The sequence below is a fragment of the Triticum urartu genome, chromosome 2, assembly GCF_003073215.2.
Source record: "Triticum urartu cultivar G1812 chromosome 2, Tu2.1, whole genome shotgun sequence".
NCBI lineage: Eukaryota > Viridiplantae > Streptophyta > Magnoliopsida > Poales > Poaceae > Triticum > Triticum urartu.
In genome coordinates, this window is record NC_053023.1 from 562,396,611 (window position 1) to 562,420,243 (window position 23,633).

Genomic DNA, 23,633 nt, shown 5'->3' on the forward strand with positions numbered 1-23,633 from the left:
TGTATCTTGTGAATGTGATTCTTTCTACGTCTCGCGTTCACCCTCCGGTGGAAGAATTTGGTGTTGGCGTCACCCTCTCTCAGATTGGAAATTCTCGCACATTGCTTCTTCCTTGCTCTCTCTCTAATACTGCCAAACTCACGACCCTCCGTTTGAGCTTGGTCCGCAGATCTTGCTCGGGGATGGAGAGCGCACGCCCCTCCTGAGCAGTGTCCAGCCGAAGGATCACGAGCGGAGCGGCATGGAGGTTCAACTTGGACCTGGAGAATAATTTCCTACTCCATTCAGTGAGTCTTAGCCCTGTCTTCTTGAGCTTGTGAAAGAGCCTCTGATAAGGTTCTAAATGATGGCAATCTTCATTCCAAGCGTTAAGCACCACCTCATTAAATCCCGGCATGGACGTCCAAAAATTCTCAAATTTGAAGGTTCGAGGCCTACGGGGCCCACTATCATCCGCAAGAAGAAGGGGACAATGATCGGACAGCGACGAGGAGAGGGCATGCAACACGTGAGTGCTGAAGGAAGTGTCCCAGTTCTCAATTCTCACTCTCAAACTTTAGAACCGAAAGACTGATCATAAGATCAAGCAGGAAATAAAATATCAAGCACTGGATAAATATAGTACCTTCCAGTTTTCCATAGCTCATAAAGACCAGTTCCACGAATCACAAGAGTTGGATAGATCTTTAGACCATCTGCTCGGAATGCTGGATTTTCAAAAAATTCTCTGAAACTTTCCATCTCTCTCTCAACTCCAACATTAGGTAAATCTGGCATCATGTGCGCAACCACCTATCAACAGGTAAATCATCATTTATTAGGACAACTGCGCAAGTCATAATCCAAGCTAGAAGACACCTCATTCTGATGCTACCAACCTACTGTTCAAGCAACAAGGAAATGAATTGAACAAGAGGAATTAGCAGGCCGGTGAGCAATAACCTTAAAACCAGCATCTTTTGCTAATGAAAAACAATCAGCAACAGCAGCTACAGTGTGGCCTCTGTTTGTGTCACGTGCAACATCCTCATATGTACTCTGAACACCAATTTCTAAGCGGGTACATCCATAAGATAGCATCTGCCGCAAATGAGGCCCCAGGCAATAATCAGGTCTCCTGGAATAAAAAGACTAATTAGATGTTGTTTCATGGGAAAAATAACAGGGGATTTTTTCAAATGCAACCAAGAAGAATGGATATATGTTGAACGACCCTTACGTCTCAATTGTCATACCAATACATTTGACAGCACTATGTTCTGAATAACAAACCGCCTCCTCAACATTAGCAGAAGTATGCCCCGATAAAGCATCATGGAGATTTCTGATGAAATAATCACGATAATCAGCTGGTAAAGACATGAAAGTCCCACCCATCAAAATGAACTCGACCTGCAAAAGAGTATATTTGAATTACCTTGCACTTAGAATGCATCAAGTATAAGTAGATTGAGCATGAAATCACTCAAAGCAAGATGAAATAGTTTCTTGGGCTAGGGACAAACCTTATCCGCACTATGACCGAGCCTTTTGAGCTGATCTATCCTGCTTCTGGCCTGCACATATGGATTGTACCTACAATTGCAACTCCAGATCGGTAAATACATTTTCAAAAGCATCTCTAGAAAGCAGTCAAAATGATAAGAGTACTTGTATAGATACATCGCTCAACACAACCTGTGGCTATTAGATTTTTATGCGCAGAGATCAAATAGATCACTAGTGAAACCTTGTTTGCACTAATTAACAGTCCAATGAGACACAATTTTCAGTCACATAGGAAGGATTCAATTGCAATGCAAACTGAAGCATGCATTTTGTATTTCTAACAATGTGTTAACAGCATTAGTAGTAGTAAATCACCTTGCCCGGATAGCGCGCATGCTGGTGGGCTCGTATCCAGTGTAGGACTGGGTGCTGTACTCGAAGTCGGAGTCGGGGCCTCCCGGGCAGTAGACGCAGATGTTCCCCGTGGTGGCGATGTGGGGGCACCGGTGCGGCTTGGACATCACGGCGACCACCGCGATGCCCGAGGCCGTGCGCACGGGCTTGGCGCGCAGGCGGGGCAGCAGCGCCGCGCGGTCCGCCTCCGGCACGGCGGCGATCATCTCCACCAGCTTGGGCGCGCGGGCGAGCCCGTAGCGGCGGCACGCGGCCGACTTGAGCGCGTTGAGGTCCACGTCCTCCCCGCGGCGCGAGAGCTCGCCCATCTCCGACACGATCTCCGCGATGGCCCGCACCCTCGCCTCCTCCTCGGAGAGCCCCGCGGGCAGCACCACGCCCCCGCGCCCCGGCGTCGGCTTCCGGCGGCGCGGCTGGTCGGCCGCGGCCGCGGCTACGGCGGCGGCCATCGGGAAGGGTTTCGGCGAAGGTTTTTTTTTGGCCTCGGAGGGACGAAACTGGAGTTGGGCTCGGTCGGTGTCTGGCCTTTGCCTTCTCTACCGGCCGGTTCGACCCTTCTCCGCCCAGCACAGCCGTCAGATCGCGAACGGACGGTGCCGATTAATACACGTCGAACCAGAATGTAAACTAGTATAGGCCAGTAATTAAATCCTTCTGCTCACGGGAAAATCCTTTCTCCTCTGCTCTGCTCTGCTCTCTCCCCCCATCTCTTGCGGCAGAAGCAAAGCGCGGCGAGGCGAGGCGAGGCGAGCGTGCGGCGGCGAGATGGACGGAGGCGGCGAGGAAGGGAAGCAGCAGCCGCAGCTGGTGCTGGCGCACAAGCTGTTCCTCCTCTCGCAGCCAGACGTGGACGACCTCGCCAAGGTCGGCCTCCGCGATGACGTCCTCGCCGCAGTGAAATCCGATGGTACCAAACCCCGCCTCCTCCTCGAATCTGCTTCCTCACCCGTGGGTCGGTTTAGGGTGGTCTGATTCGATCCGATGCGCTTGTTTTTTCCAGACATGGCGGCGCTGTACGAGTCGCTGGCGGCCGAAGGCGTGCTGGAGATGGACGCGGCGCTGCTCGCGGAGATGCGCGGCCGGATCGAGGAGGAGACCAAGAAGTTCGACGAGAAGTGAGTGGATCTCTCCGGCCTACCCTTTTTCATGCTCGAATTTCAGGCTACTTTCTAGGGTTTCAAATACTCCTGCCGTCGATACATCTAACATAGTTTGACCACTCCATATAGATTATCTGATAATTTAGCCCTTAGAAACCCACAGTTTTACGAGCTCTAGACTGTGATTGTGCAATTCTTCATTTGTTCTTGATGCTCCTGTTGTTTCTCAGCATTATAATAACTGGTACTAACTAGTATTCGCCCTTCCAATATTGCCAAATTTGGATGTCTTAAAAACTATTAGTACTACCAAATTTCTTTTTCCTATATTATTGATACAGTTTGTCTAATTCACATCTAAATATTTTCTAAGGATGTCATCTAAGCTCCCACAAATAAGGCAGCAACAAGGAACAAAAAAAAAGCTGGGACAAAAAAAAAATAGACCACAAACATAGTGGACATCAGGCTATGTCACATCTAGATGTGTCCTAGACAGACCCTGATTGATATCATGAGATATGAAGGGCATACTAAAATGTACTGGTTTAAGGTTACTGATGGACAACCATCTAGATCAGTAGTGGAACAGCAGCTGATAGTAAATAGAGAATTGATGTGTGCACAAACAAATTACTGGTCTCCAGAAAGGTCTGCAGTTTAAGCAGTCAGAATTTTTTCTGCAAAGATTGAAAATGTGCACTCTTGTTATCTAGACTCTGAACTTGTGAAGCGTATCGCTTCTTTTTCCCACCTTCTGTTTCATCTGAATCTGCATTATGTTGGTTTTGTTCTTGGCTTCTACTGCTTAATATCATTCAACTATCTATGCATAAAGGATCGCGGATGCTGAAGAGAATTTGGGTGAGAGTGAAGTGCGTGAAGCCCATCTAGCCAAATCCTTGTACTTCATAAGGGTTGGCGAGAAGGCATGTCTACATATCTAATGTCTTCCACCGTGTTAGGTTTTCGTTATATGTTTTAGATATTTTCTTCTGACCTAAATATCCAAAATTTCAGGAAAAAGCGCTGGAGCAGCTTAAAGTTACTGAAGGCAAAACTGTAGCTGTGGGGCAGAAGATGGATCTTGTTTTCTACACTTTACAGATTGGCCTTTTCCATATGGACTTTGATCTCATCTCCAAGTCCGTTGACAAGGCCAAAATGTAAGTATGAAGTCTTGTAGTTTAGCTATTTGCTACTGTACTTGTTTTGCATTATGATGTGTAATACTGAGCAACCTCCTTTCCTGATCGAAGCTTGTTTGAAGAGGGTGGTGATTGGGAGAGGAAGAACAGATTGAAAGTGTACGAAGGCTTGTACTGCATGGCCACTAGAAATTTCAAGAAGGCTACTAGCTTATTTTTGGATTCCGTTTCAACTTTCACAACTTATGAGTTGTTCCCCTATGATACCTTCATCTTTTACACGGTCCTTACAAGTGTTATCACATTGGACCGCGTATCACTGAAACAAAAGGTACGTATTCATCTTTTCTCCTTCAAGTGTGCTTGTTTAACTTGAATGTGGATAGAATACCTATTTTAACAATAATGTTGACAGGTTGTAGACGCACCTGAGATCCTGGCTGTAATTGGCAAAGTACCTCACCTCTCGGAGTTTCTCAATTCCCTCTACGATTGCCAGTACAAGTCATTTTTTGTGGCATTCTGTAAGTGAAGGATCACTTTATCCTGTCATATTCTTGTGTTTATTCTGATGAGCAGTAATGCTTGTTTGGCTGTTCTGGTGGGGTTAGCTCTTTGGGTTTGTCATATCTGGTTCATGTTTGTTTTCAGCTGGCCTGACGGAGCAGATCAAGTTAGACCGATACTTGCAACCACATTTCCGCTACTTCATGCGTGAAGTGCGCACTGTTGTCTATTCACAGTTCCTTGAGTCATACAAGAGTGTGACGATGGAAGCAATGGCTGCCTCATTTGGTGTGACAGTTGATTTCATAGACCAGTAAGAATTTTTGTTGATGTTATTACTCTTGCATGTCATGCATCATCTCCTGGTGCTGATACTGTGTATGTCTGTATGATATAATTGATGTGGCTAACCTTTTTTCTCCCAACACAGGGAATTGTCGCGCTTTATTGCTGCTGGGAAACTTCACTGCAAGATTGATAAGGTTGCTGGTGTCCTGGAGACGAACCGACCTGATGCACGTAATGCCTTCTACCAGTCGACCATCAAGCAAGGAGACTTCCTGCTGAATCGCATACAGAAGCTGTCGCGAGTCATTGACCTGTAGGCTTTCTTTGTGAGGTTTGGAGCAGCTCCTTGGACAACCCTACCTTACTCAAGCTTCCCTTACAAGACTTTGCTTTGGCTCCTGCGGAGTACTGGCAGTATTGCATTTTGCGTTTCAAATCGGTCAAAGGGAAAGAGGGGTAGGTTTTTTCTTTTCAATCTGAGGATTTGACTTGTAATCTAACTATATGGGTCGAGGGAATTGCAGACCATTGTTTGTAGATGGTTGTTTCCACGATGAATTCGTCCATTTTTTATTACAATTTTATGACCAGCGTTTTACCTTTCTTAGAAAACGAGCATAATTGGCAACAAATACTTTGTGCTAACTTTTTCTAAAAAAAATGCACAACTTTACTGCACCAGCAAAAAGTGAGGAACGCAAGATTGCACGAAGGTTTCTATTTGGCATTCCTCTTTCATGATTCCCTCTCACAACCCATTCCAATATATATCCGACGTTCCCTGAAGGAGGTATAGGAACAGACGAATGTTTTCATTCGCTCAGAAAAAAACATTTCAGTGAACGCTTCAGAATTGCCAAGTGAAACTGATGAACTTATCATGCAGCTGAATAAAAAAATTGTCACGTTCTACATAAAAATTGCCCCATGTTGTGTAAAAAATCTCAGAAAAATGCCTTGCTGCATGAGAATAATTGTCATGCGTTTTAAAGGATTTGTCATGATGCAAACATCGAGAATTGCCAGCCTAAAAAAAGGAAAATGGTAAGAATTACCAGGATTTGCATGTAGTAGTTGGAAAAAAATGCCATGCTACATCAACGACTGCCATCAGCTCATAGTTCACATGGAGAGGGCGGGATCGAACGTGCCTGAGGACTTCTACTCCCTCCATTCCTAATTTTTTAGAGATTTCACTATAGAGACATTCGAATGTATATAGGCCTTTCAGAGTATAAGTTCATTTTGCTCCGTATGTAGTCTATAAAGAAATCTCTAAAAGGACTTATATTTAGGAACGGAGGTCCTTCCTAAATATAGCCTCTGTTCCTAAATACAAGTCTTTGGAACGGAGGTCCTTCCTAAATATAGCCTCTGTTCCTAAATACAAGTCTTTGCTGACATTTCACTATGGACCGCATACGGATGTATATAGATGCATTTTAGAATGTAGATTCACTCATTTATAAATTTTACTCCGTATGTAGTCCATTATGAAATCTCCACAAAGACTTATATTTAAGAACAGAGGGACTGAGGGAGTATAACATTAGTGTTCCAACAATCTATTTGGTTGTAAGCCAAACAAAACACAATGCTAGCTCATACAAGGGCAATAACAAAATGATCATTGTCATTTAAGTAAACCACCCAAGAGCATATCCTCAACAAAACCTGACGCTGTTTATTGGTCTATACGATAATCCTGACCCATGCCACGACACATGCCAAATATCACAGAAACTCTCATGTATGCATACCTTTTGATCATGCAGTCCTCACGAAACCAAATACACCCTACCCAGGGGAAGTCAACTCACCAACCAAGAAGAAAAAAGAAAAATCCAACACTACAACCACAGCCCAAGTTCCAGAGAATCAGTCGCGCATCGTTCAAAGGATCGCGCGATCGCGGTCGCTATGGGTATATTCTATTGACTGGATTTGCCGTTGGGTATACCCGAGGGGCTGCTCTCGCCGCCCATTTCCTCCAGGCGCTTCCACAGCGCTTCCCGCTTCGAACTGGACTCCTCCTGCTTGAGCTCGTCGTCGTCGAACTTCTGCATGCACTCTCCGAAAAACGCGGAATCATGATCGGTGAAGATCTTGCGCACATTCAGCGTCAGGCTCCGGACAGCTTGGTTCCAGTGACCCCGGGCGTTTCTCTCGAGCGCGGGAAAGATGATGGGTAGTATCACCTTGTAATTCTGCTTGATTAAGTTCTCAATGTGGTCGTTGTTCCATAGAAACAGTGCTCGCTCTGCCACCTAGAAACAGATAAGAAGAAATGTGGAAGTTAAGCTATATGTTTTTGCTGAATATTCTTTACACCGTTTCATGCTCTACAGTTTAACAAACAAGTTTAGTTTATAGATCCCCAACCTATGGGTGTAGCTACAGAAACATTCAGTAAGATACAAACTGCTGCAGTAACCACACAGCTAGGCAAAAAAACAAACTAACTAACATGAACTATGAAAACCTCTCTATGTTTTAGAGGAGGACAGTAATTAAAGGTACAGGCTATTTAGATCATGAGAACCCTGTGGCACACCACAGAATAATTCATTAAGAGCATGATAGCAGATGGAAAGGAAATCATAAATCCAAACTGTAAAAACTGTGTAACACCTGTATCCTAGAAAATGTGCAAGACCTGTTTCAGACATGACTCCAGCAAGGATTGACTGTCATCAAATACATATAGGTTTTAACTATCCAAAACTGATGAACATGGTGTTTTCCATTAAAATGGTACTTTCAGAAGACACCACATGATAAGTTCCAACTCAAAAGAGCAGAAAAAGGAAATTTAATGAAATAGTAAAAGATATTTTTCAAGCAGCATGTAAATTGAACTGACGCAGGTTGATTAGTATGATTATCATGGATGCATCAGATCATTTTCTGGAAAGGTTTCATGCAAGATAACAAAAGTTGCAGTTATGTCAAGAAGAAAATGAATAAATTAGTGATAAGAAGTTGATAGCCTCTAGCAAAGTGTTCTCTTCCTGGTACCAATAAACAAATGCTCAGAAGTGGATCAAGGAAACATATTGTCTATATTTCTTTTACAATACAGAATTACAGATTAGCATATTTTCAAAACAACCAAAGTCCCATTTGCATAGTTTAGCCAAAGAAACACCCTTGTGATGCACAGAGAGCGTAGTAAACATCCAAGGCATGCAAAGGTTGCCCATGTAAATCTTTTTCATAACCAGGGAAGAAAACTATAAAATAAATCTATTGAAGACATCAATGTTGATATACAGATGAACGACAAGTCAACAGAATCATAAACTTAAGGCAGTGAAGGGCATATATGGACTATGACCAGAACCAATAAAGATCAGTGAAGTAGAAATGATGCAAACTTAAGTATACGTCTGGTGAGATTTAACCTGGAAGTGCGAGCTGTTCATGCTACTGGCAATCTGACGGAAGAGCGGAACCATGCATCTTTGGAACTCTGCAAGCTGTGTTGCCTCTAAAACCTCTTCTAGCTCACCCAAGAACATCACCTCCTTTGAGCTGTTGGTTATAGGCCAATACTTCAGCAAGCCCCTAATAACAGTGTCAGCAAGTTTGCAATCCTTCTCAACAAACTGTGTGATGCAATACGATAGCTGCTGATGGTACATTGCCACACACTTTGGCTTATGAAGTGGGATCAGTGCACGGAGAAGGAACAATTTGTGCTCCTCTTTAAGTGGCAGGGCAAAACCATTAATTATACTGCCCAAGATCTCCAGCAGCTCTGCAATACCATTATGCTTTTCCGTTTCAAATATAAATCTGTAGAAGATGTTGTTAATTGCTTTCCTGATGAATGGGCGATGCACCATGAATTTACCATATATTCGATGGAGTATTGTCTTGAGATAGTCCCTTTCCCTGGGGTCTTCAGAGTCAAAAAGATCTAGTAGCTTGAGAATGAAGGAATGGTCTATGTATCTCTTGGCCAGCTTTGCGTCTGTCTCTTGCGACGCTACAAATCTCAAGAAAACCTCATAAACGATCTGCAGGTGTGACCATGCTGGATCCATGAGAGGCTCTTCTTCCTCCATATCAACTCCTTCGATGGCCTTGTTCTCACGAGGAGTGGGATTCGAGCTCCGGAACAAGTTAATTGCAACCATCTTGCTGATCTCCAACATGATGACCTCCGAGAACTTGCCATTTGCAGAAGTGACATAATCAACAAGCTCCATAAGCGTCTGCCGCTTCATCTCCTTCTCCTTCAGGTTCTTGGTCGGATCGGCGAAGTCGTACACAGCACAGCACAGGGTGGCCTTTCTGACAAACAGATTCTGCTTCTCCGAGACCGGCACGTCCTTGAACGCCGGCAGCGGCTCGTTGGAGTGATACACCACAGCCCCATTCATCACCGGAGTAGAAGCGGAGCCAGCTGGTGGCAGGTGCTCCCCATTTCCTGCTCTCTTATTCCCACCAGGCTCCACACTCCTTGCAACGCTGTAAGAGTTGGACGGCTCGTTGCCGTTGGCCGTGGCAGCATCCCGGCCATCGCCGGCCTTCCCTGTCTTCTTGGGCAGCCTGCCAAGGATCTGTTTAATCATCTTCTCCTACCACAGACAACCTATGAGCACGACAAAACCCTAGCAGTATCCCAGCACAGCAAATCAGCAGCAGGAACAGAGAGGGATCTAGGCAAATCCTCACAGCTCCTGAACTCACCCCCCAACAGGCAACAGCGCAAGAAAGATCTCCAAGCAGCCGCCGGGCAGCAGACAAACCCTGGCACCACGGACCCGAGCCGCCGGCGCGGCCAGATCACTGGGACCAATACGGATCAGGCCTCGTCCAGGAGGCGCTCCACCAGGCGGACGCCGGCAGATCAGGCGACGCCCCCATCGCCACACCCTCCCTCCACCTTGCGGAATAAATAAATATGGAATCTTTCGGCTCCACCGGCCGCCAAATCCAGGATCCAAGAACCGGCGGCGGAGGACGGGAGTGGCGAGATTGAGGGGGAAGGGAAGGGGGAGAGGGAACCTTTTGTTGGGGTGGCTGGAGCCGGAGGGGGAGCTGTGCTTGTGCTTGCTTTCCCCCGGCCTTCCTCTGGATTTGAGAGGGGTCGAGGTCCCCAAAAGCGGCAAAAGGGGGAAGAAGAAGGGGGACGGAGACGGAGGAGTAGGAGGAGTAGAAGTTTGTGCCGGGCGGAGAGCGTGGGAGTCGGAGAGCAACAAAGGGCAAGCAAATCCAGACAGCGAGCCAGCCAAGGGAGACTGGGGGCAGAGTATTTTACCCCAACTGGCTGGCAGCTGGGTGAGTGCAATTAATTGCCTTGTTCTTGCCTGATTTTGCCCTCGCCGGGAAGTGGGAGCCTTCGTGGGTCTGGCGCAAGAGTAGAACGCCTTTATTTTTTTTTTACTTTTTTAGATGATTTTTTTCGTTTATTAAGGGCTAATTTAATCGTGGTTTTGAGTCCACGATGTTTTAGTTTATTTGTGCTCTGTTAGTATTTGGGGAAAATACAAAAAAATCAGGGGAGGAAAAGATATGTACTAGTATACCAAATAGTAGCATTGCACCGAGCACGAGCTACAAAAGTCCACTGAATTTGGATAAAGAAATCAGATCGAGATGATCTCAAGGAAAGGGAAAGAAATCATCCCGGGGGTAGCCGGAGGAGGCCACGTCACTGGTACTACCCGGCACCGATTCAAAGGTAAAGGCAAAGGCAAGGATGGCTCGTCTCCTGCGTGTGTCCGTACTGCCTGTGCGCATCTTCCTGCACAGGACCGGAGGCTACTTCTGTCATCGTTTCAGCACAAACCAACCCAGTCCCCGAGAACGAATAGGTTTGTTTAGGGCATCTTCAACAAACCTATAAATTTTCTCTCGCATCCGTTCATAAACAGAGGGACCCGTCAACGGACATGGATACGAGAGGCCAACATCCAACGTTGCATACATTTCAAACTCTTTTCAATAAATCAGATGAAATTCGTGCAAACAAGATGAAATTCATATAAACATGACGGCTTTCATACAAACCGAACAAAAACGGTTATATTTTTTTTGCATATTTTCAACTAAAAAGGTAAAACTATGTGCGGCAGGCTGCTAACCGGACTGTCAGGAACCCCAGAGGCATATTCTTCCCCCGTACCTCCCCAGTGTCCGTTTGCGCCGCTCATCAGAGCGGCAAAGAGGGTGCTTCAGCCGGAGGGGAAGGGTGCTTCCGTGGACTTCAGGCGAGTGCCCAGGATGGTCTCAAATAAAGGAGCGCGTGGTCTTCCTGGGACCCAAGCGGCGGCGGCCTTCCATGTTCTACTTCTCCTCGATGATGGCGGCGGGCTCGGACGTGCGGCCGCCTCCTCGTCCACATCCGCACAGCCAACTTCTTTCTCTGCGCGCGTCGATGACGGATGGCACGGTCGCAGGCACTATATGCGGCGATGCCCGTGCCACCGTCCTCCTTGCCATGCCAGTGTGGAGCAACTCGCCACTCCTCATTGAGTTGGCCTAGAGCGGCAGCGAGTTGCTGAACCACGCGACAGCTTAGGGCGGCAACTTGCTTCTGTCGGGTAAGGCGCATAAGGTGGAGCAGTGAGCGGCCTTGCTCGTATCCGGCGGGCTCGGCGGGCCACCCAACCGACTTGTATGCCGGAGAATTGCTCTTCTAAAGCCATCAGAAGAGTGGTGAAGGAGGAGATGGGGGAGCGGCGGAGAGGTGAGCTTCTTGCCCGGTGTCTAGCCTCATTTAAATAGAGGGCGGGCGGGAGGAGCTCACTCGGTGTTGCGTTTAATGTCGCCCCCCTCATGAACGAACGTGTGGTTGGAGTAGGTTTCTCGGCTTCCATGCGGGTTTAATGGAGACGTATGAATGCGGCAAGGAGACGTGTTCAACCGGACGTGCAGCGGGCGTCGCCCTCGGCTGGCTCGCCCCTTCAATGACAGAGGCAGTGAGAGGTCGCGTCGGCCCTGAGCCGCCTTCAATGCGGAGCGGCATTAATGCAGGCAGCTGGCGCCGGGCGGGAACGCACGTGTGCAAGGAAGGAGGGTTTTTGGTGGGCCAGGACGGTCAGAATCGGTCTCGAGGTCGGTCCAGACTCTCACAAACCTCCCCATGTTTGTCTCCGGTTTGCGGGAGAAATCGTGCCCGGACTATTCCACGAACCGATACAGGTCGGCATTGGATGACTTCCATCATCCGAAGAGCACGGCCCGAACTGTTGCAGGAGGTTTATGGTTCCGCTTTGAGATGCCCTTAGGTAACAATCAAAGGGACGGGTATCAAGTGACGTGTGTTGGGGAACGTAGTATTTCAAAAAAATCCTACGATCACGCAAGACCTATCTAGGAGATGCATAGCAACGAGAGGGGAGAGTGTGTCCACGTACCCTCGTAGACCGAAAGTGGAAGCATTATGTTAACGCGGTTGATGTAGTCGAACATCTTCACGATCTAACCGATCCAAGTACCGAACGTACGGCACCTCCGTGTTCAGCACACGTTCAGCACGATGACGTCCCTCGAACTCTTGATCCAGTAGAGGATCGAGAGAGAGTTCCGTCAGTACGACGGTGTGGCGACGGTGTTGGTGATGTGATCCGCGCAGGGCTTCGCCTAAGCACTACGACAAATATGACCGAGGTGGTAAACTGTGGAGGGGGACACCGCACACGGCTAAGGGACAATTGATGTGCCTCCCGCCCCCATATATAAAGGAGGAGAGGGAGGAGGCCGGCGACCATGAGGGGGCGCGCCAAGTCCTATTCCAAAGGGGGAAAGGAGGGAAGGAAAGGGAGAGGGAAAGGAAAGAGGGGGTCGCGCCCCTCCCCCTAGTCCAATTCGGACTCCCTTGGGGGGGGGGGTGCGCCACCCTGCGGGCTGCCCTTTCCTACTCCCTTACGGCCCATTAAGGCCCATAACTTCCCCGGGGTTTCGGTAACCCCTCGGTTCCCCGATAATTATCAGAAATGTCCCGAAACCTTTCCGGTGTCTGAATACCTTCGTCCAATATATCAATCTTTACCGCTCGACCATTTTGAGACTCCTCATCATGTCCGTGATCTCATCCGAGACTCCGAGCAAACTTCGGTCACCAAAACACATAACTCATAATACAAATCGTCATTGAACGTTAAGCGTGCGGACCCTACGGGTTCGAGAACTATGTAGACATGACCGAGACACATCTCCGGTCAATAACCAATAGCGGAACCTGGATGCTCATACTAGCTCCTACATATTCTACGAAGATCTTTATCGGTCAAACCGCATAACAACATACATTATTCCCTTTGTCATCGGTATGTTACTTGCCCGAGATTCGATCGTTGGTATCTTCATACCTAGTTCAATCCTGTTATCGGCAAGTCTCTTTACTCATTCCGTAATGCATCATCCCGCAACTAACTCATTAGTCACATTGCTTGTAAGGCTTATAGTGATATGCATTACCGAGAGGGCCCAGAGATACCTCTCTGATACTCGGAGTGACAAATCCTAATCTCGATCTATGCCAACTCAACAAACACCATCAGAGACACCTGTAGAGCATCTTTGTAATCACCCAGTTATGTCGTGACGTTTGATAGCACACAGTGTTCCTCTGGTATTCGGGAGTTGCATAATCTCATAGTCAGAGGAATATGTATAAGTCATGAAGAAAGCAATAGCAATAAAACTAACAATCATTATGCTAAGCTAACGGATGGGTCTTGTCCATCACATCATTCTCTAATGATGTGATCCCGTTGATCAAATGACAACACATGTCTATGGTCAGGAAACTCAATTATTTTTTATGAATGAGCTAGTCAAGTAGAGGCATACTAGGGACACTCTGTTTGTCTATGTATTCACACATGTACAAAGTTTCCGGTTAATGCAATTCTAGCATGAATAATAAACATTTATTATGATATAAGGAAATATAAATAACAACATTGTTATTGCCTCTATGGCATATTTCCTTCAGTCTCCACTTGCACTAGAGTCAATAATCTAGATCACATAGTAATTATTCTAACACCCATGGAGTCTTGGTGTTGATCATGTTTTGCTCGTGAGAGAGGCTTAGTCAACGGGTATGCAACATTCAGATCCGTATGTATCTTGCAAATCTCTATGTGTCCCTCCTTGACTTGATCGCGGATGGAATTGAAGCGTCTCTTGATGTGTTTGGTTCTCTCGTGAAATCTGGATTCCTTCGCCAAGGCAATTGCTCCAGTATTGTCACAAAAGATTTTCATTAAACCCGATGCACTAGGTATTACACCTAGATCGGATATGAACTCCTTCATCCAGACTCCTTCATTTGCTGCTTCCAAAGCAGCTATCTACTCCGCTTCACATGTAGATCCGCCATGACGCTCTGCTTGGAACTGCACCAACTGACAGCTCCACCATTCAATATAAATATGTATCCGGTTTGTGACTTAGAGTCACCCAGATCGGTGTCAAAGCTTGCATCGACGTAACCATTTAGGACAAGCTCTTTGTCACCTCCATAAACGAGAAACATATCCTTAGTCCTTTTTAGGTATTTCAGGATGTTCTTGACTGCTGTCCAGTGATCCACTCCTGGATTAGTTTGGTACCTCCCTGCTAAACTTATAGCAAGGCACACATCAGGTATGGTACACAACATTGCATACATGATAGAACCTATGGCTGAGGCATAGGGAATGACTTTCATTTTCTCTCTATCTTCTGCAGTGGTCGGGCATTGAGTCTGACTCAACTTCACACCTTGTAACACAGGCAAGAACCCTTTCTTTGACTGATCCATTTTGAACTTCTACAAAACTTTATCAAGGTATGTGCTTTGTGAAAGTCCGATTAAGCGTCTTGATCTATCTCTATAGATCTTGATGCCCAAAATATAAGTAGCTTCACCGAGGTCTTTCATTGAAAAATTCTTATTCAAGTATCCTGTTATGCTATCCAGAAATTCTGTATTATTTCCAATGAACAATGTGTAATCCACATATAATATTAGAAATGCCACAAAGCTCCCACTCACTTTCTTGTAAATACAGACTTTTCCAAAAGTCTGTATAAAACCATATGCTTTGATCATACTATCAAAGCGTATATTCCAACTCCGAGAGGTTTGCACCAGTCCATAAATGGATCGCTGGAGCTTGCACACTTTGTTAGCACCTTGGCCAACAGAATTGCCAAAAAAGACCACATGTAAAAAACATTGTCAAAAAGGACCCCCTCACTAGTGGCGGCAGGCGCGGCAGGCGACACGTGGCACCTGCCGCCACGACACGAGGCGGCAGGCCCCGCCGCCACAACAGGAGGCGGCAGCGCGGGTTGTAACGGGTTATGTACAGCGCAGCAGCCGCGACGTAACGGGCGAGGCCAGGTGGGCCATGCCGCCACCGTGTGAGGCGGCCACTATTGCCGCTGTCGCTCGCGGGCCGACATGCCGTGCTGCTCGCGGGCCCAGCGTGTGGGCCACGCCGCCACTGCATGATGTTTCGGGCATGATTAAGGTAAGATCTATCCACTTTTGTTGGTTTCGTTCGCATGCATGATGTTTTCGTTCTGTTTGATTAGTTCCTAAGTGTGTATTCTCTGTTGTTTTAGGCATAATTTTAGCACCTGGAGGAGTCATTTGGAGTCATTTAGAGCTTGAGGAGTAGGATTTGCTAAGTGAAGTGAACTACGAAGTTGAAGATCAAGGTATGAGCTTTGTAATACATGGAATTTTTTTTGTGCATGCACGATGGCAATTAGTTAGTCTTTTAGCTTGTCATTAGCTATGCGATGTTAGTGCTTAGAGGTTAGAAATAATTTCAGACGACAGATACAACATTTATAATATTTTTTAGAAAAGTAGGTTGAAGATGTTGTATCTATGTTAGGTGCGTCCATTAGTATTGACATGCGAGAAATCTTAAAACGGTAGTTAAGAAAAAACTTGTACTATAATTGTTCATTGCATGTGGTATGTTATTTCATGTGGTATGTTTATTAATAAGTCTATAGTTAGGAAGCCGTAGGTCTACTTTGTTATGTCGCAATAATCTAAATTTTATATGTTAAGATTATGTGCTAATATACTTGATGATGTATGCAATTAGGTAAAATAATTCATCTTAGTAGCAAACAATGAGGAGATGACATGATTGAAGAAATTGTGTTTCCATCTTCGCTGTCCCTTTTGAGGTGATGACCACATACATGCAAGTGCTATTTTCATACTTTTGATAGCAGAAAGAAAAATCCGTGTGTAATATTGATGTTCATGTGATAATAGGTTGACTCCGTTCATATAGTACTGGTGACGGAAATTTATTCGAACTATTTGGACTCTTAATTGCATTCGCAAGCACATCCATATTGGAGCTAAGGTATAAAATGACACTGTAATTTTGTTAATATTTTTTATATTGATGTACTGTTGTGAATAATGTGCATGTCGCTGCAAATATTATTATTTGTAAATAAATGATTGCTATTGTATGATATGAAAAAATTATATAAAGCCGGAAGAAATTAAATGTTTTACTCATATGATATTAAAATGTTATTATCGTACTATTATGTTTAGTGGTTGTTTGGATAACGAGTAATTACCATCGGTTTTGTCATAACTTGTTATAAGAAAATTAGTTTTTACTAATAGTCATTTTTACTCTCGTAGACGAGTTTGAGAAAAAATAGATCTTTAAATACCCGTTAACCAAACAACCCTTAAAGTCTAAGCAAATGATTCTAGAAACAAACCGAATATTTGTAACAAAAATACAGTTATTATTTTAGTCGTATGATATGTAAATGTTGTCATCGTTACTAAATGTTCAGTTACTAATTATTTGAAATGTAAACATGTATGGTGGTTAGGTACTATGGAAAATTTAGTAGTGTACTATGGGAACGTCTTACGCGACGGTCCTTTCGGGGTGGATGTGTCCTTGTGCCAGTCGACTACAGTTGTAGTGAGAGACATGGTCAACGTGGGTTACGCAACAGTTAGAAGGTGCATCTGAGCGGTGTTTGGCCCAGGGATGCAGGAAAAAAATGACAATGGAGGCCTTCCTCGTTGACGAAGGAAATGATGGGACAGTTGCCCGTTGGGGTTTGCGTCCTATCACAGGTGATCGGTCGTGGGGGTCGTACATGAGGTTTGCAAGCAATCCCAATAACTCAATGTATGGTCAGCCGATGGTGTATCTGGAGTTCATTTCAGTCACTGATGTTGCCGGATGCAGTAGCAGGGGTGGTGAGGTCGAGTTGGCCATCACATCAGCCCCTAGCGTCGGCCCATCGGAACCGATGGGCGGCCAGCCTGTGTATGACACATGATATTGGTTTGCGGCCGTTGACATGAGCGAACACGTGGAGGGATTGCCGGAGGCACTAGATGATGATGATCATTCTTTTGCGTCTTCGGAGTCAAGCGAAGAAGAAGATGTTCCTCCTCAGAGGGCGGTCGCGGCGGCACTGCAACCTGGGTTTTTACAGGATATGAGCATCACCAATGAATTTCACTCTGCTTCTGGCCTAGGAGCAGGGAGCCTGGAGGTTGGGCAAGTTTTCCCAGACAAGAAGTCTGCTTACCAGGAAATGAGTAGCTATGCAATTGGCATCCACCGCTAGCATAGAGTGAAGTAGTCTGATAAAACAGAGTTGAAGGTCATATGCATCCACACCGCGAAAGGTTGCCGCGGAAGAGTTCTCGCTAGACTGAAGCCTGGGGTATGTCAGTCATGGCATATCACAAAAATAGTGGAGCATACCTGTTGGGGATATTACTATTAAGTATAAACCGGCCATGAGGGGTCGGGTTATGTTCACAAGGAGTTAGTCATGTTAGAAGCCCATGAAGATAAAAGGGATGGCGCTTTACGGAGGAGATCTAACATGAAGGCCCAGGGCCCAAAGACGATTAGGGCCCGTAGATGTAAACCGCCATATGATATGTAACTTATGTTGTAAGGCAAGGAAAGGTAGAAACCGAGCCGGGCACGTTTATGAACCGGCCTTGGGATTCTGTAAACCGTCGGGCGTCAACCTGTGTATATAAAGGGATGACCTGGCGGCGGTTTAGGGAGAACAGACAACAACTCGAGAGCCAGGCAAAGCGGATTCGCTCCCTGGTCATCGAAACCCTAGCAATTCCATCACAACTGGATTAGGCTTTTACCTTCACCGTAAGGGGCCGAACCAGTATAACTCTTGCGTCCTTTGTCCGCTTTAACCCCTTTAAGCTAACCCATAGCGATGGCTCCACGACTAAGTCCTTTCATGAGGACATCTGCTGTGACAAAACCACAACAGTTGGCGCCCACCGTGGGGCTATCGCACGATGGTTTCGAGTTCTTGAAGGGCAGCTTCGAAGGACTCAAGGGATATGATGTGGGCCGGATGACTAAGAGTCGTCGCGGCAAGCTCTACATCGACGATGCAGGATGGAGCCCCGGGGCCGGCTCAATTGAGTACGGATACCGGGTCCCCTTTGGCGGAATTCACGTCTTCATCGGCAAGATCGGCGAACCGGGTCCTGAGCCGGACATCTGCACCGACATCATCGAGACAGCTCAGCGTGCAAGATCTGCCCAGGTTCAGCCCGCCGTAAAGTGCGCCTTCATAGGTGTCATCCATGGAGCGGAATATGAGGATAGATCGGCATCTAGTGGCGAAACCGTTGTCTACTCTGATGACGAGTCTTCAACCGGAGAGACCGAGTCACTGTATCAGCTGCAGGACGGCCGATTAGTGGTGGTTCTGATGGCAACAGTATTTCGGACCCCCTTGATCTGCCGAGTCGGGTCGCGGTCTTCATGGCCGGTACACAATCAGCGCAGCACTCTTCTACCGCAGCAGCGATGATCTTCGGTTCAGTAGCGGCAACACCAGCTGGGGTAGGAGGGTCTGCACCGCCGCCGTCTCAAGTTTTGTCCGATTTATTTGACACGTTGGCAACATTGCTGACGGCTGTGGTTAACCCGACAGATCAGGATCGGCATAACGCGGAAGTTGCAAATGTGAAGGATCAGATAACTCAGGCTAAAGTGGACCTGGCGGCAAAGAACACCAGGATGACTACAGAGCGGGCCGAGTTAGAGGCTCAGGCTTACCGGCTTATGCTGGATCAGAGTGCATCAGATGATGTCATGAGGAGAAGATACCGGTCGCACCTTCCGCTGGTTTTTGAGGCGAGAAATCTCTTTAACACGCCAGGAGCAGGCACCAGCAACCAGCCAGTGGTAAACCGGGCGGAGGCGCCTGGGACCGAGGCATCGGATCAGCCGCGCGCGATGGATCCGCCCCTCAGCCTCGTCAGAACGATGTCCCATCACGACACGTCTCAACGCCTCCGGGTCATTACTCTAACCCGTTGGATAACATCATTGCCGCCGCTTCACGATTGGCGGCTCTCCCGATTGATGGCGAGTCCCCAGTAGCAGTTGAAACACGACGAGCTAGGGAGCTCCTTCAGACGGCCTTGACTCAGCAGCAGGCTTATTCATATAGACGCGAAAGGATTCATTCTACTCCCCACCCGAGCCGGAGCTACAACAGGCATATCGATGAACCGGCCGTATCAAGCAGTGCGCGGAATCGTAATCCGCCCCATGGCCATAACCCGCACTAAAAAAAATACACTTCCGTGATGATACGTGTTTGTCATAGTAGGTCGCTTTTTTTGTCATGCATGTACATCCATGACAAATTTATGACAGAATCAAGATAGTCATACCTGTGCTGTCGTAGAAGTGTTCCATGACATTACCAAAATTATCATCACGGAAGTGTCCACTTCCATGACAATAAATCGCGCGTCACAGAAGTGCTTTCGTCAAGGGTGACCGACACGTGGCATCCACCATAACGGAACGTCGTTAAGCTATCGGGTCGGGTTTTGGATCCAATAACCCGTTAACAGCCCCGACCAATGGGGATTTTCCATGTGTAAAATCATCATTGGCTAGAGGAAACACGTGTCGGCTCATCGTTGGGACAGATGTCTGTTGGGGAACGTAGCATAAATTCAAAAATTTCCTACGTGTCACCAAGATCTATCTATGGAGTCATCTAGCAACGAGGGAGGAGTGGATCTACATACCCTTGTAGATCGCGCGCGGAAGCGTTCAAGAGAACGGGGTTGATGGAGTCGTACTCGTCATGATCCAAATCACCGATGATCCTAGCGCCGAACGGACGGCACCTCCGCGTTCAACACACGTACGGAGCAGCAACGTCTCCTCCTTCTTGATCCAGCAAGGGGGAAGGAGAGGTTGATGGAGATCCAGCAGCACGACGGCGTGGTGGTGGAAGTAGCGGGATTCCAACAGGGCTTCGCCAAGCGCTGCGGGAGGAGGGAGATGTGTCATGGGAGGGAGAGGGAGGCGCCAGGGCTTAGGTGCGGCTGCCCTCCCTTCCCCCCACTATATATAGGGCCAAGGGAGAGGGGGGGGGGCGCAGCCTTGGCCCTTCCTCCAAGGAAGGGTGCGGCCAGGGAGGAGTCCATCCTCCCCAAGGCACCTAGGAGGTGCCTTCCCCCTTTAGGACTCTTTCTTTCCCTTATCTCTTGGCGCATGGGCCTCTTGGGGCTGGTGCCCTTGGCCCATATAGGCCAAGGCGCACACCCCTACAGCCCATGTGGCCCCCCGGGGCAGGTGGACCCCCTTGGTGGACCCCCGGACCCCTTTCGGCACTCCCGGTACAATACCGATAATGCGCAAAACTTTTCCGGCGACCAAAACAAGACTTCCCATTTATAAATCTTTACCTCCGGACCATTCCGGAACTCCTCGTGACGTCCGGGATCTCATCCGGGACTCCGAACAACTTTCGGGTTACCGCATACTAATATCTCTATAACCCTAGCATCACCGAACCTTAAGTGTGTAGACCCTACGGGTTCGGGAGACATGCAGACATGACCGAGATGACTCTCCGGTCAATAACCAACAGCGGGATCTGGATACCCATGTTGACTCCCACATGTTCCATGATGATCTCATCGGATGAACCACGATGTCAAGGACTTAATCAATCCCGTATACAATTCCCTTTGTCTAGCGGTACGATACTTGCCCGAGATTCGATCGTCGGTATCCCGATACCTTGTTCAATCTCGTTACCGGCAAGTCTCTTTACTCTTTTCGTAACACATCATCCCGTGATCAACTCCTTGATCACATTGTGCACATTATGATGATGTCCTACCGAGTGGGCCCAGAGATACCTCTCCGCCACACGGAGTGACAAATCCCAGTCTCGATTCGTGCCAACCCAACAGACACTTTCGGAGATACCTGTAGTGTACCTTTATAGCCACCCAGTTACGTTGTGACGTTTGGCACACCCAAAGCACTCCTACGGTATCCGGGAGTTGCACAATCTCATGGTCTAAGGAAATGATACTTGACATTAGAAAAGCTTTAGCATACAAACTACATGATCTTGTGCTAGGCTTAGGATTGGGTCTTTGTCCATCACATCATTCTCCTAATGATGTGATCCCGTTATCAATGACATCCAATGTCCATGGTCAGGAAACCGTAACCATCTATTGATCAACGAGCTAGTCAACTAGAGGCTTACTAGGGACATGGTGTTGTCTATGTATCCACACATGTATCTGAGTTTCCTATCAATACAATTCTAGCATGGATAATAAATGATTATCATGAACAAGGAAATATAATAATAACTAATTTATTATTGCCTCTAGGGCATATTTCCAACAATGTCATCCACTCACTGGACAGAAGGCGCCTATGATATGTTGACATGTGGCACGGCCCAACAGTGGCCCATTCCTGTGAAAAGGCCGGCCCATTTGACTTGGTCAAAAGCTAGCGGGCCGGCCCATGGAAAGCCTGTTAACGGCATGTTCGCATATAGCCCATTTACAGCCCGCTAACCCAAGGCCCGTTACGCCCTATCCAAATTAGGCCCAGTAGCGTCATCTGGGCCGTCCAATAGATTCTAGCCCGTTTTCACTTCTGGCCTATGTATAGCCCATGACGTCTTTCGGCCCATATGAGGCCCTTTGTAACTCTTGGCCCATTAGAGACCCATGCTGAAACTGGCCCGTAATGAACAGTGTATCACTTTACACCCATTAACGGCCCGTGGTGAAACTGGCCCGTAATGAATAGTGTATCACTTTATACCCATTAACGGCCCGTTATTCCGTTGGGCCGTTTCCAGCCCATGTTATCTTTCGGCCTTCTCAGAGCCCATTTATTCTTGGGCTCATTTCCAGCATTCGTTTACTTACGGCCCGTTACTATCATTTTCTGCTTGTGGGCCAAATTCAGCCAGTGGTTACAGTCGGCCCGTTTGTGGTCCATTAATACGTTGGACCGTTTTCATAGCGTCATCAAATACGACCTATTAACGATGGACCATTATGGTCGGCCCATGAATGGACGATTCCAACTCTAGCCCGTTTACGGCCAGAATGCGGTCTGTTTGGCCCATGTTTGGCCAATCGATCATACGGCCCGTATAAGGCCCATTGATGATACGGCCCGTAGAAGGCCCATTGATGATACGGCCCATAGAAGGCCCATTGTTTCTACGGCCCGTAGAAGGCCCACTGTTTCTACGGCCCGTAGAAGGCCCACTATTTCTACGGCCAGTAGGAGGCCTAGTGTCACTACAGTAAATATTAACCCATGATTATTGTGGCCTAGTTTTAAAAAATAGGTTATTGCAGCCACTAGCAAACCGCAGAAAAAGAACTGCACTGACTACAAGCAAACAAATAAACAAGACAACAAGGAAATAAATAAGCAAACAACTTACACTAGGCTATCACGGCTATTACACATATTACATCCACTGGGTATCAAAGTTCGCCACCAGTGCAAATATAGGAAACACAACAGCATATAAACGCCGCAGCAAAACAAGTCCAGAACTGAAACCACTTCAGAAGAGCTCAAGAAACAATATCCTGGGTACCCATAATGCTGGCAAGATGCTTAGCAAGCTTATTAAGTTTCTCTTGTTTGGCGCTTAAGTCCTCCAGCGCTTGCTGTTGCACCAGAAAGTATGCATCTGAATTCTGCAGGGACTTCCTCAGTCCTTCGGCTTCCCGTCGCATAACATCTGATCGATGTCTTTCAACTTGAAGTTGAGACTCAAGAAGCCGAACTGATTCAGGCAATGAGTTCGAAGAGCTGGTGCCAGCAGTGGTATCCAGTAACTCGAACACTACATCAAGACAGGACTTTGGGGTTGTCTTAGTGTCTTCAATATAGTTTTTATCAGCTTTCTTGGAGACCAACAGGGATGTCTCACTATCTTGAACCTTATCTGCATTACTTCCTTTACCATTGCATAACAGGGTACTCTTCTCCAATATTTTATCCGCGTTCTAAAAGAGAAACAAACAAACACATCTCAGGTTTATAATGTAGTATATGAAACTCATTTTGGTAAACCAGTTCAGTAGTAAGGTGGACAGGATAACATCATGAAACAAACATATATCTATGTAGTATGGTCACTGTATGGTCTATATCATTCTAGTTTATGTTGCCAAATCAAGATACAGTTCGAATCATATCTATTTAAGACAAAGCAGCATAGACAGAATATAAGTGTGGGAAACTACACAGCAATAACAACACTTGTAATGTGCATGTCATGAGAACATAACTGTTTATTCAATTGAAACTAAAATCAACATAGAGCAAGTTACAACAGCAAACAGCCAAACACGTTGAAGAAA

The 23,633-nt window shown here is 46.7% G+C and overlaps 3 protein-coding genes across 3 annotated transcripts; 1 reads left to right on the plus strand and 2 right to left on the minus strand.

Annotated features, from left to right (window-relative positions):
- Positions 1 to 567: 567 nt before the first annotated feature.
- Positions 568 to 2,416, minus strand: LOC125538770 (elongator complex protein 3-like). The gene is made up of 5 exons (XM_048702062.1): positions 1,864 to 2,416; positions 1,506 to 1,575; positions 1,220 to 1,392; positions 943 to 1,117; positions 568 to 792 (listed from the first exon to the last, which is right to left on the minus strand). Exons 1-5 carry the CDS (start codon positions 2,349 to 2,351, stop codon positions 583 to 585), a joined length of 1,116 nt encoding a protein of 371 aa, XP_048558019.1. The 5' UTR covers positions 2,352 to 2,416; the 3' UTR covers positions 568 to 582.
- A 113-nt stretch (positions 2,417 to 2,529) lies between these two features.
- On the plus strand, positions 2,530 to 5,529 carry LOC125538769 (26S proteasome non-ATPase regulatory subunit 6). The gene is made up of 8 exons (XM_048702061.1): positions 2,530 to 2,809; positions 2,903 to 3,017; positions 3,841 to 3,931; positions 4,023 to 4,168; positions 4,262 to 4,481; positions 4,566 to 4,674; positions 4,802 to 4,970; positions 5,088 to 5,529. The coding sequence occupies exons 1-8, from the start codon at positions 2,668 to 2,670 to the stop codon at positions 5,260 to 5,262; spliced, it is 1,167 nt and encodes a 388-aa protein (XP_048558018.1). The 5' UTR covers positions 2,530 to 2,667; the 3' UTR covers positions 5,263 to 5,529.
- Positions 5,530 to 6,561: 1,032 nt separating this feature from the next.
- Positions 6,562 to 10,213, minus strand: LOC125538768 (serine/threonine protein phosphatase 2A 57 kDa regulatory subunit B' theta isoform-like). Its single transcript, XM_048702060.1, has 2 exons — positions 8,350 to 10,213; positions 6,562 to 7,212 (listed from the first exon to the last, which is right to left on the minus strand). The coding sequence occupies exons 1-2, from the start codon at positions 9,523 to 9,525 to the stop codon at positions 6,877 to 6,879; spliced, it is 1,512 nt and encodes a 503-aa protein (XP_048558017.1). The 5' UTR covers positions 9,526 to 10,213; the 3' UTR covers positions 6,562 to 6,876.
- Between the last annotated feature and the right edge of the window lie 13,420 nt (positions 10,214 to 23,633).

Coding starts and splice junctions, on each gene's coding strand:
- LOC125538770 (XM_048702062.1), bottom strand. CDS start 2,351: ATGGCCGCCGCCGTAGCCGCGGCCGCGGCCGACCAGCCGCGCCGCCGG. Junction 1,576..1,863: donor ATGCGCGCTATCCGGGCAAG/GTGATTTACTAC, acceptor TTGCAATTGTAG/GTACAATCCATATGTGCAGG. Junction 1,118..1,219: donor ATTGGTATGACAATTGAGAC/GTAAGGGTCGTT, acceptor TTTTTATTCCAG/GAGACCTGATTATTGCCTGG.
- LOC125538769 (XM_048702061.1), top strand. CDS start 2,668: ATGGACGGAGGCGGCGAGGAAGGGAAGCAGCAGCCGCAGCTGGTGCTG. Junction 4,169..4,261: donor TCCGTTGACAAGGCCAAAAT/GTAAGTATGAAG, acceptor TCCTGATCGAAG/CTTGTTTGAAGAGGGTGGTG. Junction 4,971..5,087: donor ACAGTTGATTTCATAGACCA/GTAAGAATTTTT, acceptor CTCCCAACACAG/GGAATTGTCGCGCTTTATTG.
- LOC125538768 (XM_048702060.1), bottom strand. CDS start 9,525: ATGATTAAACAGATCCTTGGCAGGCTGCCCAAGAAGACAGGGAAGGCC. Junction 7,213..8,349: donor TGAACAGCTCGCACTTCCAG/GTTAAATCTCAC, acceptor ATCTGTTTCTAG/GTGGCAGAGCGAGCACTGTT.